At 39.8% G+C, this 19,343-nt stretch overlaps 2 protein-coding genes across 4 annotated transcripts in view; both read left to right on the top strand.

The window, feature by feature from the left end:
• The first annotated feature begins 6,681 nt into the window (after positions 1-6,681).
• On the top strand, positions 6,682-10,213 carry LOC6567551 (replication factor C subunit 1). Its single transcript, XM_001994077.2, has 3 exons — positions 6,682-6,764; positions 6,830-8,232; positions 8,297-10,213. The coding sequence occupies exons 1-3, from the start codon at positions 6,756-6,758 to the stop codon at positions 9,909-9,911; spliced, it is 3,027 nt and encodes a 1,008-aa protein (XP_001994113.1). The 5' UTR covers positions 6,682-6,755; the 3' UTR covers positions 9,912-10,213.
• Positions 10,214-10,420: 207 nt separating this feature from the next.
• Positions 10,421-19,343, top strand: part of LOC6567552 (FERM, ARHGEF and pleckstrin domain-containing protein 1) — a 33,142-nt gene continuing 24,219 nt past the window's right edge. For 2 of the 3 annotated variants that reach the window (XM_032740011.2, XM_032740009.1), the window contains exons 1-2: positions 10,424-10,595; positions 11,472-11,574. The gene's annotated coding sequence lies outside the window, so the exon portion shown is untranslated. Of the gene's footprint in view, positions 10,596-11,471; positions 11,575-19,343 lie in introns of all 3 variants that reach the window. The other variant, XM_032740010.1, reaches the window with a different exon arrangement.

The following is a 19,343-nucleotide window of genomic DNA, read 5'->3' as shown; positions in this document are numbered from 1 at the left end:
TCTTTCCCTAGCTTTGATTGTAAACCACCAAAGCTCTATCCCAAGTTTTGTAACTCTTTCCTTTTCGTTTCTATAACAAAATCAGATACCAAAAAGATTAGTAATCATTAAAAAATGACTATCCTATCCGAAGTTATCATAGTTTTTTCAGTGCCTGCCCAAGTTTATCTGTTTGCTACTTGAAACGCAGAAACCAAACCAAACCAAAATCATATTTTAAGTGCCTTCAGTGCTAAACAATCTCAAGTCAAATGTCCTGTTTACTATGACCGTTGCAGGCAATCAATTGCCAAGTTTATCACACGAATTCGCTTTATAAACACCATATTCAATAGTCTAGACCATAATCCCGGGCTATAAGCCATAGAGCGTCAACAAAAAGGCGGTTGACACAAACAACCAGAAGAGCTACAAAAGGCAATCCGCAGTTACATAAAACCAGTTACACAAAAGAACCAAAAACAGCAACAACAACAACAACAACAACATCTAAATGTGATATAAGAAAGAAGAAAACGCTTTACGCCACTCAGCCAGACAATGCAATAATATCTTTCATAATTTTGTATCCATTTTTTCTCGTTTATTTATATTTTTTTGTTTTTGTTTTTCTTTTTTTTTTGTTTTTTCGGTCACCAATTAATGTCCCATAATTTTGTGCTGCATATGCAACGGAACGGTGTCTAGTCGAAGGAGGGGACACTGGCCGAGAGTCCCTCAACTTGTCATAAGCCATTTAATTGCTTATGGGTATTTTGATAGTCGGTTTAATCAACAGATCGAAATCGAACTCGAATCGATATCAGACAAATATCAAAAATCAAAAATCAAGCCGCCGTTTTGCCAGAGGCAGAGAGAGAGAGAGAGAGAGAGAGTGAGAGAGAGAGAGAGAATGAGCGCGTCAAATGAAAACCGATCCGATGGCTGTCGATCCTTTCTTGCTTGGCGTCACCCAAAATTGCCGCTCATTTAACGATCGTCAGCTAATTTCCATGTCTCTCCAACTCCATCTCTCCATCTACCCATCTTCCCATCTCTATCTCACCTGAGTTTGAGTTTTGAATTTTGGGTTGCATCTGTTCACCATTCGGTTGCTCTTCAGATGGAGCTGCTGTTGTTGTTGTTGTTGTTGTCGGTTTAACTGCCGCGTCGTCGGCATCATTAAAATTTTCAAGATTTAATCATCAAACATGGCGCTCGTTTCCCCCTGGTGGTAATGATGCCATGTTCTGTGCCTTGTTTAGTCGCATGTCGTACATGCGCTTTTATCGGCATTTAAAATATATAATTATATCTAGCGTAGAAGGGGTGCGGTGCGGTGCAGAGGCCATTGCCAGAGACAGGACGCAGTTGCAGTTGCAGTTGCAACGACATCGATTCCTGCAGCGGAGCTTTCGTCAATTTTATGCGCCATATCTATTTAAGTTTCAATTAAAAGTTATTGAAACCTCTTTTGAAGTACCAACGGTGGCTGCCAACTCACATCAATACGTAATCCGAGCTGCAACAAGATGTTGAGATACGCCTTGCGTTGCCTTGCTGCATACAGTCCATAAATGTCATGAAGCCGGGGTTTACTCAATTTCAATATGAAAGAGACATAATTATTGAGCATGACACTCAAGAGCAGATCGAGAGGTGGACTAGAGGAGATTTTTCAATCAGGTAATCAATAGAAAAGAGATCATAATAAAAACATTTAAATGATAATATATATATATATATATATAGATATATATAATTTGTGTAAGATATTCAAAAGAAGAGCTTTCGATATAGAAAATCAAGATATAGAAAATTAACAATTAAAACTACTTTGATATATTTTATTTATTTTATTTGTACATTAAGCGAACTTAAGGTCTAAAACTTCAAGCTTACTTATATTATTGATATATAATTTATATGATTTATTTATAATGAATTTCCTTTTGGCATTGAATGCCTTCAAAGAAACCCAATTGTAAAATTATACTTTAATTAACTAACGAAGACAACAACTATTTTCTTGTTTTACACTGAGAAGAAATAAAAATATACAAAACCCAATTTGGAATATTTACGAGGGTAATTCATAATTCATAATATTTTCTTCATAATTTTGTTTTTTTTTCATATTTTGATAAATATGGAGTAATGGTGTTCAAATACTGCTTCTAGCAATGTTTCCCATGGCAAAACTCATTGCAATTCAAATATCAAGTGGCGAACAAACACCTTAAAAGGTGAATTGTAGTTAAACACCAATATTGATGTACCAGTTGGTGACTGTACATCGATTCCGCTACATATGCCACACAGAAGTCAAAAGTTTTCCCAAGCACCAATCATAATAAATGCAATTTACAATTGTTGCTAAGGAAAAACAAAAACGAACACGAAACATGAGAAATCCAACCGAGGCCATGTTCAACAGTTAATAAAACAAATAATTGCGATGTGTATGCAATAAAAATAAGGTTAAACGGTGGGCAGGACAAACAGTGGACAGGTAAATGCCAAACACATTGGCGGCCATTGAGAAAGTGCACCCACTCCCCGGGACTAGACAGAGATGGAACAACACAACAACAACAACAACAACAGCGTTGAGGAGTAATCATCAGTGATGAGGAGAGCGAAGAGCAGACGACGACGACGACGACGACGACTTCGTCGCGCCAATTGGAATTGCAAATCTGCCAAGGAGAGACCGAGTTTGAGGACAACTGCCCGCCTGCCCGCTTGGTCCGCCTGCCCCCGCGTCTTAGACAAAATGGTGGAGACTACAGGGAGACTACAGCGGCGATGACGACGACGATGTTGAAGACACAGGTTCATTCTCCCATAAATACGCGCAGCGGGTGTTAAATATTCTGTACGACTTCTGCAAGTCCTCCGGAGACGATGACTGCACACACACGCACACACACACACACGCACACACACACACACACACGCACACACTGCTCACTGCTAAGTTCGCTGTAACAGTGTCTCTGCTCAGACATGGCTCGTATCTCTCTCGCCTAAGCAAAACTTTGGCCCAAACGCCTTTGTTCATCAATTAAGCTGTCCTGTCCGTCTGTTGAACTGCCCCCAACCAACCCGTCCCCAGCCCCGGCCCGCCCCCAACTCCCTAAGCCCCTCGCTCAATGCCTCTGCTGTCTGCTGACAAACACACACACACACACACACACAAACAGAGGGAGGTGGGGGGATGGGGGCATCATTGGAGACACATGCTATGGCTTGTAAATTGTACGACGGTCAGAAATTGAAATATGGCGTCGCAACGAAAGCAAATTGAAATCAATGAAAACGACGACCAAGTTTTGTGTAGTTTGGCAAACCGCTGTCCTTAAAGCGAACACGCATTCTCCCAATTCACTCGGAATTCAACTTGAAGGCGGAGTCGGTTGCTTTAAAGGATGACCAAAAAACAATTGCTTCAAGAGATTGGATTGACTCTACATGTATCAAATGTTATATGTGGTATTATCATATATATTATCGTTCAACTTAGCCCGAATTCAGCTTGAATTTTGTTTGATTTGATTTCGGTTGCTTTAAAGGATGCCCAAAAACGAATTGATTAAAGAGATTGGATTAAGGGTATATCTATATATATATGGTGTTTATGGTATTATCATCCATATTATCATTTGACTATGTCGGTTATGAATTTATCTTGAATTAGGCTGATTTTGGGTGCCTTAAAGAACGCCCAAGAAACAATTGTCAAAAGTGATTTGATTGAGTCAATTTATCTATGTTTATTTAGGAATTTAGCTTGAATTAGGCTGAGTTTTTTTTTCAAATGCTTAAAGAAATAGAATTGAGTATATATCTATAATATGGAATATATGGTATTATCATCCATATTATCATATTTAACTGTGCCTGAATTTTGTTTGAATTTGGCTTTGGGTGTTTTAAAGAAAGAATTGCAAAGCTTTGTTAATCTGAAAGTGTTTTGAATGAGTCTATTTTTAAATTGTGTTTTGATTGAGTCTATAGCCTATGGTACAAATGGTATTATCATATATATAATCATTTCGCTTTGATTTGATATTATTATTATCATAAATATAATATGCTCATTTTGGTATGAGTATTTATGGTTCTATAGTTGTAAATTGGTTTAATTCTTTGGGTATCTAAATATCACTTCTTAAATTTACGAAACAAGTTTTTGATTTATATTTTCCAAGTTTGCCTGGCTCAGTTTTTTGGTTCTATGCTTTATTAACAGCTCTTTTTACTTTATATTTCTGCCAAGCAGATTATTAAATTAATCTGACCCAATTTGAACACAAATACAACTAAATATATATATATACTTAATTTTTAGTTTTCATGCCATATTAATGGTAATTTCACACAATACTTATTTTAGCAGCCTGCTTCCCAAGACTTTAGCTGCATAATCTATTATATATCATATATTAAAACTTTGCCATGAGTAATGCTCGCAAGTTTCTCCAATAATCAGTTGTAACTCTCCCAACAGGAAAGGCAAATTATTCACTTCGCTTAGCTGACACAGAAATTAACATAAAAACCGAATGCAAATCTAATTTTGGTGAATTTCATCAGGGAAAAGCCAAAAAAAACACATACACACACACTCACACACACTTGGCATAGGCAGGCTTAGTGTAGTCGAAAAGTCGCCCAAGATTAATCAGTTAAATAAACATAATAAAAGGCTAAGCGCGAGTTTTGCGACATTTTGATAAATATCAAATCAAAATAATGCGTCAAAACAATTAATCACGATTAAGGAGAAAGGGCGACAACGAGACAGAGAGAGAGAATGTGTGTGACAGAGAGAGAGAGAGAGAGAGAATGAGTGGGGGGGATTAGAGTACTCATTACAATAAAATGCCAAAAATAATGATGCAGAGAAAGAGAGAGAGAGAGGGGAGGTGTTGGCGATTAGCACTAAAGGCGTGTGTGGGAGGGTGTAACATGGCCTACGCATTGCTGATGATCGATAAACGCTAAAAGCAAACACCCGCAGGGGGTGAGCTGTCGGGGGGTAGTGTTAGAAAACAAGTGTTTGCAATCACACGCCATTTTCCAATTAGTGACAAACTCACACACACACACACATACACACACAAACGTGCGCGGCAGTTGTGCCCCAGAGGGAATTTATCAACAGTCATGCACCGCAAGACAAAAACAGAAAATCACAAAATCTGGCAACACTTTGCCAACAATCAACGTCACGTAATCTAATGCAAAATGTAATAAATGCGATTTGCTGGGCAACAAAATCCGCCCCAAAGGGAGAAAAGTCGCCTTCTGCTATTTGCTTTTTGACTTTTGTGCATAATTTAAAGGCTATTAAATGTGATTTGGCCGATTTGACGCGGCCACGTCAATTTATATTCATGTGTCTTGTTGTTGTTGTTCGGTTTGTAGTTGTGAGAACTTTGTCATGTGGCCGACTGGCTGGCTGGATGTGGGCGCGACAATTGGGCAACCCTTTTTCTTTATTATTTTTTCTCCTTTTTTTTGCATGCTTCAACGCGCTCCCCTTTGCGGTTTATCGATGAATGCACAAATTGATATTGTGTCAACTTTTTAACTTGTTGCGTGCCTTTTGCACCATCAAAAACAAGAAAAAAGCACACACACATTTTGATATGTACATACATTTGTGTTATAAAATAAATTTAATAGCATAAATATCAATGTATTAAAACCAATCATAAACATTTCTAGTCGAATTGTAATAAATAAGAATTAATTATTCTTAAAAAAAGACAAGACTAAAGTAACGGTAGTGGCAGAGTTGACTCGTTAATTTCTGCAATACAAAGCTAAATGTTATACACTGCTTACAAACTGGCAACACTTTTAAAAATAATTGAATAGTTAAAATGAAATAAGATTCGTTACTTTTTAATTTGCTAAAATTGTTAACTTGAAAATTTAGACCTTATTTATATTTAATTTAATCAACATCAAGGTTAAGTAACGCTCATCGCTCTCAAATGCCCCCAAGGGTAACATTTGTTGTTCGCACGTGCAACAAGCCGCAAGCCGCACAAAAGCGGTCGCTGCTACAGGGTTAGGATGCGGGAGGGAGGGGGGATGTTGGCAATGGCGCCTGCTTCCCACAACCCTTAATTGCGCGTGTAATCAGCTAACAGAAGTTGAGGGGTTTCTGAGGGTGGCGAATTTTTAATGCCCTGTAAATGCAAGAAAACAGCTTGTGCAAGTGCGTTGATGATGTGATTTGACTTGATTAGACGGTATTAGCACAAGATTGATGACGACATGTGTCAAATAACATGTTAAATCAATGAAAAACAATTTGTAGACGCAATTTGATTTTTGGCTATTGTAAATTGAACGTTTAAAATGGAAATAAAATTTAGAAAGCGCCCTGAAAGAAGCTGAGTGCTGTGAGTGCGTTTGCTGCTGGTTTACTGCTACAGCAACTACTTGAAATATATATTCGCTTGTGTGCTATAGATATCAATTTTTTCTTTTTGTTCGAAATTAAAACGAATCTTAATTGTGAAATTTGTTTCTTAATTATTCCCTTAATTAAATTAAATTAAATTAAAAATAACGTTAAATTGCATACTGACACAAGCTGATTGCTCTGTACGGCATTGCCAGCAGCGTTCAACTAACACAGCTGTTGCCTAGCAACGAAAGCAAAGATAAGAATGCTCAAATATATCGATAGCAATCGATTCTGTTACACATAGTGCGCCTTTTTTTCGCAAACTTAATGCAAAATTAATTTTGCCATGCAGCGTGTAAGTAAATAGCGAATTTTAAACAATTTTCAAAGTATAATACGATGTTACTTCTGCTTTTGCAGGGTATAGACACGTTCTTCCACCGCATGCCCGGCAAGAAGACCAGCGAAGAGGCTGCGACACCATCACCGGCACCCAAGAAACGCAAGGCGCTCGCCATTTCAAGCGACGAGGACGAAGTGCCCGCCAGTCCCCAGGTGAGCAAGCACGGCAAGGAGCTGAAGAAGTCCCGGCGAGCGTTGGAAACAAAATCGCCGCGCAACGACAATGGCTATGCCGCTAAAAAGCCATCGCTTGCGAAGCTCAAAGATACGCCAAAGCCGCGCCAGAAAGTGAATCCCACTGAGCTGTTTGGTGGCGAAACTCGACGCGTGGAGGCGCCCAAGCCGAAGGAGCGTAGTATCGTTGAGATGGAGGATGAGGCCATCGATCGCAGTCTGATGGAGGTGGATCTCGATAATCCACTGCCCGCTGTGACCATCTCTAAGCCCAGTCCGGAGCCGAGTCGCAAGCGTGCCAACGCCAGCAGTCCGAAGCCCAAAACGACACCGAAGACGTCCACGCCACATGTCAAAAAGGTGAAGCCGTCTGCGGATTTGGAGAGCAGCGTGTTGAGCGATGAGGAACGGCACGAACGGAAGCGGATGGCAGCTGTGCTCTATCAGAAGTACAAAAATCGCAGCAGCTGCCTGAATCCGGGCAGCAAGGAGATACCCAAAGGTGCACCCGATTGCCTGAAGGGTTTAACATTTTTGGTCACCGGTATACTCGAGTCTATGGAGCGGGATGAAGCCGCTTCGGTCATTAAGGAGTTTGGTGGTCGGATCATGACTGTGGTGGGTAAGAAGCTCAACTATCTGGTGGTCGGCGAGGAGGCGGGACCCAAGAAATTGGCGCAGGCCGAGGAGCACAATGTCAGTATCCTCAGCGAGGATGCGCTGTTTGAGCTGATACGCGAGAGATCGGGCGAGACAAAGAGTGTCCAGGTGGATCAGAGTAAGAGTCCCAAAGTGAAAAAGGAGGAGGAAAGAAGCAGCAGCTCAAAGGTGAGGAAGGAGGAGGAAAGAGGCAACAACTCAAAGGTGAAAAAGGAGCAGGAACAGAGCAGCAACTCAAAGGTAAAGATGGAGGAGGAGAAAAGCAGCTCAAAGATGAAGAGGGAGCACGAACAGAGCAGCAGCTCAAAGGAGAGGAAGGAGCGAAATAAGGAGGTGAAGAGCAGCAGCAGCTTCAAACAGGCAGACAACAGTCTCAAAGTGAAACAGGAACGCAAAGAGAAGGAGTCCAGTGTTAGTCCCAAGATCAAACAGGAGAAGTTAGACTCCGCCATGCATGTGCCCAAAATGGAGTCCAACAACAAGCATGTGAGTGCTATCAGCGAGAACATGGCCTGGGTGGACAAATACAAGCCGTGTTCCATCAAGGAGATTGTCGGCCAGGCCGGACCCGCCAGCAATGTCAACAAGTGAGTAACCAAAAATGATTCCTTTTTAAGATAACTCAAAGGCTTCTCTGCTGCTCCACAACAGACTGATGAACTGGCTGGCCAAGTGGTATGTGAATCACGATGGCAAAAAGAAGCCGCAACGTCCAAATCCCTGGGCCAAGAACGATGATGGCAGCTTCTACAAGGCAGCGCTACTCTCCGGCCCGCCCGGCATTGGGAAGACAACGACGGCATCGCTGGTCACCCAGGAGCTCGGTTTCGATGCTGTCGAATTCAATGCATCCGATACGCGCAGCAAGCGTCTGCTGAAGGAGGAGGTGGCCAGTCTGCTGGGCAACAAGTCGCTGTATGGCTATGCGAATGGCCAGTCGCAGGCGGTGTCCAAGAAGCATGTGCTCATCATGGATGAGGTGGATGGCATGGCCGGCAACGAGGATCGCGGCGGCATGCAGGAGCTGATCGCCCTCATCAAGGACAGTTCGATACCCATAATTTGCATGTGCAACGATCGCAATCATCCCAAGATTCGTTCGCTGGTCAACTATTGCTATGATCTGCGCTTCCAGCGACCGCGTCTCGAGCAGATCAAGGGTCGCATAATGAGCATCTGCTACAAAGAGAAATTGAAAATGCCAGCCGCCAAGCTGGAGGGGATTATAGCAGCGACCAACAATGATATTCGCCAAACCATCAATCATCTGGCGCTGCTCAGCGCCGGCGATCAGCTGCCGGAGAGTGGACAACAGCAGACGGTGGCTGCCAAGGATCTCAAACTGGGACCGTGGGATGTGGTACGCAAAGTGTTCACCGCCGATGATCACAAGCAGATGAGCATCTACGACAAGTGTGATCTGTTCTTCCATGACTACAGCATGGCTCCACTCTTCGTGCAGCAGAATTATTTGCAAGTGTTGCCGCAGGGCAATCGTAATGAGATCCTCGCCAAGGTGGCTGCCACAGCGGACGCGCTCAGTCTGGGCGATTTGGTGGACAAGCGGATACGTGCCAATTCCGCCTGGAGTCTATTGCCCACCCAGGCTGTGTTCAGCTCCCTGCTGCCTGGCGAATATATGTGTGGACATTTTACGGGGCAAATCAATTTTCCCGGCTGGCTGGGCAAGAATTCGCGGACTAACAAGCGCTCCCGCCTCGCCCAGGAGCTGCATGATCACACACGTGTTTGTACCTCGGCATCAAGGTTATCGGTGCGTCTGGAATATGCTCCACATCTGCTGGCGAACATTGTGCGTCCATTGGCGCTGCAGGGGCAGGAGGGTGTACCCGCTGCGTTGGCTGTCATCAAGGATTATCATTTGTTGCGCGAGGATCTGGAGTCACTTGTCGAGCTGACCAGCTGGCCGGGCAAGAAATCGCCCATGGATGCCGTCGATGGACGTGTGAAAGCGGCTCTTACTCGTGCCTACAACAAGGAGGTGCTGGCCTATTCCTATTCGGCACAGGCCAATGTTAAAAAGAAGCGCGCAGAAGCCGCAGCCGATGACGAGGATAATCTTCTGGGTCAGCAGGATGAGGATGGCGCCGTTGTGGGAGCAATTCACTCCAGCGATGAGGATGAGGGGAAGGACGATCTAGAGCTAGATGGCTTGATCAAGGCCAAAAAGAAGACGGCTGCTGGCGCTGCCAAAAAAGCAAGCGGAGCAACTGCCTCCAAGGCCAAAGCCAAGGCCAAGAAGTGAATTTGGCATTGAAATGCATTCATTTTGTTCCTCAAATTATTAGTTTTGTAAGCAGGTCATCTAAGAATACTTATGCATGCATATTATGCGCGATTTATTGCTTAACTTTTTTTGCACCAATAGTTTATTAAACCATGAAATTATATATTTTAAAACGCGGTCTGGAAACTGATGAACCCAAAATCTATCGATTCGCGCGAAAAGAAAGTTAGCAAGCAGCAGCAGTAAAAGCATAAATTATACTTTTACCACAAATACATACAATAAAATAGTGATCCATATGCACTAAAGCCTTATTATAATGACTATTTCCACTCATTTTGATAGGAAAACACAAAATAACTGCCATAGAGACAACAGGTGTATTATTGAATTTTTCTGTTATAAATGGACTGCTAAAGTAACGGCCTTAACAGCACTTATCGATATCTAGTTAACAGCAGCTGTCGATATGCGAGACAAGTACTCACTTATGTTAGCATCGCACACCACTAAGCCCAACAACAGCTGTCAGAAGTAAAAATGGCGTTGTCGTGAGTAGTCCGTACAAAATTCATGCACCGCGAACCTATTGCTAAAAAATGCAATTTGCAACGGTCTAAAATTGACAAGGAAAAAAAAGTAATTGTCAACAAAATGTGCGCGTAGCTCTGACAGAACAATTGACAAAGAAAAGTATTTTGGGTGCGTGTAGTGTTCAAGTGTTTATTTGTTACATGTGTTTTTTGCCGTTTGCTGTTTTTTTCTCATTCACCTTTTTTGCACCAGTGAAAAAATTCAGAGCCTGTGTGTGTGTGAGTGTCGCTTCCATGTGTATGTATGTGTAAAGGGCGCAGCAATTAGAAAGAAGAATAAAAAATTAAACGAAACAAAAAACCCAGCCCAGTTTTTCAAATTCAATTAAAAATTTTCAAAGCATGTTCATCAATTTGCGCAACTCGTTCGCGTCGCAAATAAAATTTACATGAAAATTCAATAAGCACGCAAAATTCCAGAACACACACACACACACAGATACACAGCATCACACGGACACGAACACAGAGGCAAAGGCAAGTGTAGACTTTGACAACAGTAAATAGGGTGGCGCTGTCCTCTTCGCACTGTCCCCCACTACTCCCCCTTTGGCCAACGAACTATTGTGTTAGGCACAAGGACGTTGCGTATATGTATACACAATACACAGTAACACAGTTACCAACACAACAATACAATACATGCGCAGAGACACAGGCTACAATTACAGTTAACATTTTGATAGAATACTTTGTAAACACTCCTTGTTGTTATTTTTTTATTTGGGTGTTTCCTTCGAAATGTTTACCTTTTACGCACACACACACACTTTTCTTATCGCCCTTTACGCGTTTCTTTGCACAAATGCTTCGAATTCAGGTCATTGCATTTGTTGCTCCCACGCTCTTTGCTCTTTCTCTCACACTCTCTCAGGCTCCCTCTCTCTCTCTCTCTGAGCCACGCTCTGTCTTTCTCTCTGTCGCACTGCCAGCGTGTTGCTGATGACTGTTGATTTTTCAATACATTTTCGCTTTCATTTCGTAGAGATGAGCTTTTGTCGCGCCAATCAAAAATAAAACGCACAACTTGAAAGCACTAGCCAGGAGAACAACGCTACCACACACCACCCCCCTCTTCAACTCCAACGGTAAGCAAAGCTTCTTCTTCCTCTTCTTTTTTGATGTTTCAATTGCGCCTTTTGTTTTTTGCATAATTTACATAGAAAAAAAAAACTTAATATTAGCGATAAGTTCGATGACAAATATTTTTACAATTGTGTTGTTTGTTTAGCGGGCTTTCGTGTTCGGCGGCGACTGATAGCAATAACAAAACACGTTGAAATAGAGACACACAGAAACACGCACACACATACATGCATAGATAAACGATGAGCACTCAACACTGTTGTTTTATGCTGTTGTTTTTGTTTTTGTTTCTGCTGCTGTCTTTATTTACACTCCCAAAGCGCAAAGCGCAGTTCGTTATCAGCTTATAAGTGCTGTGTGTCTGTGCTATGTGTTTATGTAGGGGGGAGCGATAAGAGCCGACAACTCACTTCGCAGTCATCGGCTAAAATAATAAGAAGCAGCATGTTAAAAATAACATTTGTTTGCAGAGCTCTTAATTATTGCGAGGAATTAAACATTTTTTTTTTTGGCAATGCCGCCCTTTTTTTACCACAAATGCTGACATCATCATTCGATTTCTGTATGTGTAAATATGTGTGTGTTTTGCCGATTTTAATGAAGTTTGATTTGTGATGAATATCAATTAATACGGGTGGCTAAAACATTAAAATACATAATTATTTAATTATATATGTATGCAGGTGGAAGCTCCCGAATGCGGCATACGCTGTTTTCACAATATAACTCTTAAAACAGCCAAGATTCAATCAAGACTGAAATTCACTTAGAACATTTCGATTGTTGACACATAGAAAATGATCTAATAGCAATACAAGTCAATACAAACACACACACACACACACAAACATGTATGTATATCGGGTATTATGTTTGCTCTGCTTTATTGTATTTTGCTCGCGCTCCATTTTTTATGAAATTCGAATTGATTTGGTTGTTATTGATCCTATTGTATTTATTGTAATAAATTATTTATTTTTAATATATTATTGACTAGAATACTTGGGCAGCGCAAAACGAGTTAATCGAACGGATGAAGCGGGTCAAAACATAAACACACAGAATCTTAACTCTGTAAAATGGAATTTGCTAGCCAAGGTTCCCAATAGAAAGTCTAATATATACATATATTATATATATATACAAATATATGTCGTCAAGTATTTGAGGTAGCTTGACTGAAAAGTGTTGTACAATTTGAAATTGGCACGCGACTTGCAAACAGGTTTTCTTATATATCTGTTGTTTTTCTTTACACATTTCGGCGGCTCGAAGTCAGTAAACGATTTCCATATCCGTTTTAATAAACATAAATTCAGTAACTGCGCTGAGCACTCGGCCTGCATACGAATTGAGCTCAACTTGAGTGTGTGCCTCTGACCATCAGATACTTGGGCACTTGTATCGTGTATCTGTGCCTTTGTGCGTGTGTGTGTGTGTATCTGCAACCCTTTGAACGTGCTTATAAAAATGTCAGTCAAGTTGCATGCGGCAAGGTTGTCACAGCACTTGATTTTGTCTTCTTTTCCCTTATGACATTAGTTTGCTTTTGTATCTGCAGCAAATTGTTATAATTTTGCTATAAATTATGTGCCAAAGAGAGAGAGAGAGAGAGAGAGAGAGAGAGAGTGGATACACTCAACTGACTGTTAATATCTAATCAATGTGCCCACTTGAATTTGTTTTGTATTCCCCATTGACCGCTGATCGCTTGTAAAAGTCTTGGTTGCCATTGGACTTGCGACTGCTTTGTATATGTTTATGCGCACAGACCAATGATTATTCCACACTTATATTTTTCATTTGATTTTCTCATTTATCAACTAAAAAATGTTTCTGTAGCTTAATTAATAGTAAAACATATCCTAAAAATAATAGCTAGAAAAGGCCACTTGACACAATATAAACAAAAATTATTTATACAATATAAAATATAATACAAAGAAAAAATCGGCAAATATGGTTCCCAATATTTGATGATGACTTCTTTTGCCTTTATGATATCTTCGGGATATGCTTTTCTGGTATTAGTGTCATTACCACTTATTTTACCGAATTCAACTAAGGCAAATCATGTTGTTCTTATCTAAATATGCTCAATAGGTCTAAGGTGCGGTAAAAAAAAAGAAATACTTCTAAGACAAAACAGTGTACGAATAAATATTGTACTGACTGTATTTAGTTTTATATCTGCATCTTTTTTGTGTGCCTGTGTTGCTTGTCGCTGGCCTCTGCCGGTCGCCTCTGCCAACAGAGAAATGCTTTGACAATACTAATTGATTTCCACAGGCAAGCAGCAACATAAGCACACTCACACACTCTCGCACACACACAAACCATGTGTGTGTTTTCAATTGCGGTTTGTTGACGGAACGTTTCAAGTGCGGCGACTTTCGCATTCGATTCATGAGTTGAAGTTATTTTTGCTAATTTCTTTTGTATTTCTTTGGTTTGCGTTGCATGTTAACAAAACTCTTCGTGCCATTGTTATTATTATCATTTTCAACTAACTAACTATGACTGAAATCGATAGTGGGCTAAAGTTCCAAGTGTTAATAACACGGGTTCTTTGTACAAATATTTATAAGTCACTTTGTTTATCCAATATAAACATCATAAAGTTTGGAACCATATGCTGTTGATGTAAAATAATATCATCTTAAACGAATGTTCTTAAATTTACATCTGGATTATGAATCCCGCTGTTAAATGATTTAATGCCCTTTAATAAAGAATCATCAAAAACTCGAAACTAAAATCTACATTTAACATGGCTATATTTTACCTATATATATGGTTTAGTATTTATATGATTATATTATTTAATATATCTTTATTTACTGCTGAACTGCTGACTGATTCATACCTCTTTCTGCTGCATGACTATTTCTGCGCAGTCTGGCAACTCTCAGTTAATCTCTAAGCTCCCTTCTATCAATTCTAGCGCTGCTTTAACTCTTTTTTTAAAATAAATTTACCCTCATATAGTTTGTTTTTTTTCGTATCCTTAACTTGTTAATGTTAATTTAAACAATTTTAAAATGTCGCATCATGCATTTATGCAGCTTGTCTCTCGGTGCATCTCAATTAAAAGCGACACAAACAATTCCAGACGCCAAAATGAATGATGAATCACTTGAATACTTTCGGGTATTTGTATATACACTCACACACACACACACATATATATATATATGTATTTAGATACAATATGAACTACGTCGAAAAGTACGCACACAAAAAATGGGAAGATGAGGTAGCCAGGCAACGAAAAGACAAATCGCTAAGGCAACTGCGGCTGGTTGTGTTTGCGTAGGCAGCTAAAATACACACACATGCAGCAGTGGCATCAACTCATGCCACATGGCAACCCCGACTCCATTTACAGTGCTTTCTTGTACTCGTACTTTGGTTTAAAAATAAAATGCAAAGTAAAACAAATTACGATATCGGTGTGCATGTATAAAAGGATGCACTGCAGCTCTGTCGCCCTCTCTCTCTCGCTCTGTCCCTCTCTGTCTGCCTATCTGTCAGTCAGTGCATTTCAAAGTCAACCATTCGGTTCGCTCTTTGTGCAGTTCATTAAAATATGTATTTAAAAACAGGGTTCCCAAACAGTTGCTCTTCTTGTATATCGCTCGCCTTTGTTTATCGTTTCAATTCCATATACAGACCTCTTTCTTTATGATCACTATGTGTGTGTGTGTGTGTGCCTGTGTATTCAGTTCATAAAAACTCTGCCCTCAGACACACACACACACATGTGGCGCAAAAAAATTCTCCGTCAGCGACGCGTTGTCTGTTTTTCAGCCTGTCAGCAGACACATTTTCATCTCCGGCCGATTTTAATTGCATTTGCTAAGCGAATAACGGTCACCCACATAGAATGCGGTCTTACCAGTTAATCTTTGGCTATAAAACACCCATAGAACCATAACCATCATTAATGACACAATTGCCGACGACGACGACGACGACAACGAAGAAGAAGAAGTTGACGTCGTCGTTAGCAGCTCATCACCAAACTGGTCGGCGAAATGAATCTGCACACGAGAAATGGGTTAAAGCACCGCTAGCCAAACCACTTTTGTGCATGGGAAAAGCCACATGCCGCCGCATGGCCAAAAGCATAGTCTTACCAAATCAAGGAAAATTCTAACGCACAGTTTTCTCAATTGATTTCGCGTTTTCTTACAGACTCCTGGTTGCCAGAGAGCAAACGTGTACTAAATCACCCGGTATAGGTAGCCTAAAGTTTCCTATATTGGCGTAGATAATAATATTATCTTGTAGATTGCTTACAGTTTACATCTTTGTTCCAAAATATGAAAATCTGAAAGTAAACATAGTTTTGCACACAGCAAATTGCAATCCCAGAAAACTAAGATCCAACTAATTTTCAATTGGGAAACTTTTTTTATTTTAATTTTTTGAATATAGACATAAATTCAGTTAAAAGTTGGTACATATATGCGAAAATTATTATTATTATTAAAGATAAGGTTGCACTTTTTTTTTTTTAAATCTAAAAACAGCAGTTGGCAACATTTTTCGAATATGAAAAATACATGAAAGGAGTATCTTCTCTCCTCTTCCTTGGCAAATACCGCTTTGCTTGCCCGAATTGAGCATCTGGCAGCTAATCCTTGTCAATAAATTCGTTTTAATTGCCAGTTTTATTGACGTTTGAATGATTTTGCAGTTAAAAGAGCAAATCTGATCTCTGCCACTAACTCTCGCTACTTAGGCATATAAAATGACTTAAGGTACCGTTATCGAGGCAACTGTCAACTAGCCAACTTTGGTCTGTCAACTGGCTGCTCAACTATGTCAGCGCTAGTTGCCATATGTGGCAGAGGCATCCGCCAGCATCACATATTTTGCGTGCCATCCAACTAAATAGGCGATGATGTGCGTGCAACTTTATATATTCACACACATACATTATATATATACAGCAACTTTCCTTCAGAGTTGTCGGGCTAAGTTAAAAAGTTTACATTCCTCTAACCGTTTTTGTACCCTGAACGCGCATTAATAATTTCAAAAAGGCAATACTGAAGTTGTATAAAAGTATGTTACTGGCAAAAGAGAGGCATGATTAGGTATATATATTCTTGATCAGTATTAAAAGCTGTTTTAGCCATATCCGTGTGCTCTTCAATAAGAAAAAGCTATGAAAGCTAGATACTTAAAATTTAAATATTTCTATATATTCTTAGTTATTTCTTCTTTTATTGCAAGGCTTAAAAGTTGATTTTACACTGGCGGCCCATCAAAAAAATTTATTGCTTTTACATGCTGTCAAGTGACATCAATTTCCAGTTACTTAATTCGATTTTATGAGTTCGGTACAAGGAAACGAGCTCAAGGAATAGCTTAAAAATGAGTCCTTTGCCAAGCTTGCAAGGCACTTGCTATTTTTATGTGTTCTATTTTGAACCGCTTCAAAGGCTGGTTTCACGAAATGTCGAAACACAATTATGCCCACGACTTCAGAAATATAATTTAATAAATGAAATCTGAGAAAAATATAAAGGCTAATAAGCATATTTCATGAATTATGTTTCTTCTCAAACGAATATCCAAAAGTACCCAAAAAAAATCGGGTTTCTAATGCACTTATCTTAGGATCTCTGCAATATTAAAAAAAAAATCAAAAATGGGCTTTGCCACGCCCACGACTTAAATAATTAAATCAAAAGCAATGGTCCCATAAACAAATAAAAGCTGACACACTGAACAAAAGCGAGTGGGCGACCTTATAAGCATTTTGGGTTCTTCCTCTTCCTTTTCCTCGGCCACAAAATTGACAGTAAATAATTAAAAATGTATAAAAAGCCAAGCCGAACCAAACAATGACCCAATAAAAATTGTCAGCCACAAAACAATATGCAACATTAAAAGCACATTAAAAATTTAAGCGTTGCACAGCAACTCAAATGAAAATTGATTGGGTGACAGAGAGAGAGGCAATGAGAGAGAGAGAGAGAGAGAGGGAAAGTATGAGAAAATAGAGTAACAACTAGTAAAAACACCTGTGAAAATAAATACGCTTATCGCAGGCGACCCACAAAAATTGGAAAAATGACGGCACACAAAGTAAACATGAGAAATGTTGGCCACTCAAAAGTAAAATATTGAATAAAGTGGAAAAATAGATAAAGAGAGCGAGAGATAAAGAGAACGGTAAAGGTAAATGGGCAGCCCACGTGAGGCGCCTACGCGAAACCGGAAAGCTGAAAAGCTTAAAGCCAAAGCTAAAGTTGAAGTCGAAGTCGTAGTTGAGGTTGAGGTTATGTCAGCGTCATTGTGAGACGCAAACCTACATGAAAAAGCATGTAGCGTGTAACATGAAGCTAGACGAAGTTTGGCGCCAATTATTTTATGTTCGGCTGGCCCCACACAGAAAATATAATAAAAACGAAGCGAATCGAAGAAGAAAAAAAAAAACAAAATTATGATTATTAAGTTAGAGACGAGCCGGCAAAGTTTTACATATTTATGGGCAGCTCGTAAATTTGAATGCGGACGTGGCCCGCTGTCAATTGGCAGGCGGCAGATACAGGATGCTCGGCCATCACGAATGGGGCGTGAAATGTGTGAATTTACGATGTGATCTAATGAACCGAACAGTAGTCAGGTTGAGAGTACACCATCTCCTTTTAAGTATAGTATATATAGAGTATATACATGTATGTGTGAGCATCGATAACACTTGAACCAACCAACGTCGACGACGTTCAATGACCCAGCACTCAGTCTCTCATTCATGCACTCACTCACTCAACCAGTCATTCAGTCAGTGAGTTGCCCATCAGTGGCTACTTAGTTGCTGCTCAGATAACAACTCTTCCAACTTGAAGTCAAAGTCGTCGTAGACTCTTCGTACATGTCATGTGCCGGCCATAAAGAAACCGAAACCGAAACAGAAACAGAAAAATAAAAATTGGCTTGACTGGTTCAATTGCCGAGCCGCATAAGTCACGTTTTGGCACACACACATAACTCGCGAATGATTAGCATAGCTATAGACAAAGCTCGCATTAGCGCTCTCTCTGTGTACTCAGTTTGGTTCCCAGTGGTTTTCTCTGTTCTTTCGCTCTCTGTGCTAATTGCATGATGATTGATGCCAACACAGAGAAAATGGTAAAATGTGGGCAGTCAAGCTGTAATTTGTTACTGCTGGTCAAGTCTTGCAATTGCTTGATATCAACACAAGCCAGAGAGAGATAGGGAAAGAGAGTTATGTGATATATTAGCTACGGATACCCTGTGTATTATGTAAGTCCTTAGAGCTCGTTTAGGTAATTAAAAGCTGAAACCGTTAATATTGCTACTGCTTAAAACAATGTGTCTTACTTGAAGATTTATTGAGAGGAAAAACTAAAGCAAAAACAAAATGAATCTCTCAATGAGTATTTGATACCATTTGGTTTTAACACAAGTTCTGTTATTTAAATAAACTGAGTTTATTTTTCTGGAAATATCAAGTTTCACTTACATTTCCTCAAAATTATCATGAGATATTAGCTGTTTACTTTCTATTTGAAACTGCATTGTAAAAGAAACAACACTCAGCTCTAAGGTTCTATAAAATTGTGTCATAAGCATTATTCACTGGAAGTTGAAATCATTTTTTATACTCTGATCTGATGCAAAAGATACCAAAATTGCAAAAATCGTATATTTACTGCAGCTTAAGATAAATTACTATAAGAAAAACCTAAACCAAATTTAGGAATTGCTTTAATGATAACACAATTACGGC

This window comes from Drosophila grimshawi, unplaced genomic scaffold (assembly GCF_018153295.1).
Source record: "Drosophila grimshawi isolate 15287-2541.00 unplaced genomic scaffold, ASM1815329v1 contig_311, whole genome shotgun sequence".
Lineage (NCBI taxonomy): Eukaryota > Metazoa > Arthropoda > Insecta > Diptera > Drosophilidae > Drosophila > Drosophila grimshawi.
This window is presented reverse-complemented; position numbering and strand designations above follow the sequence as displayed.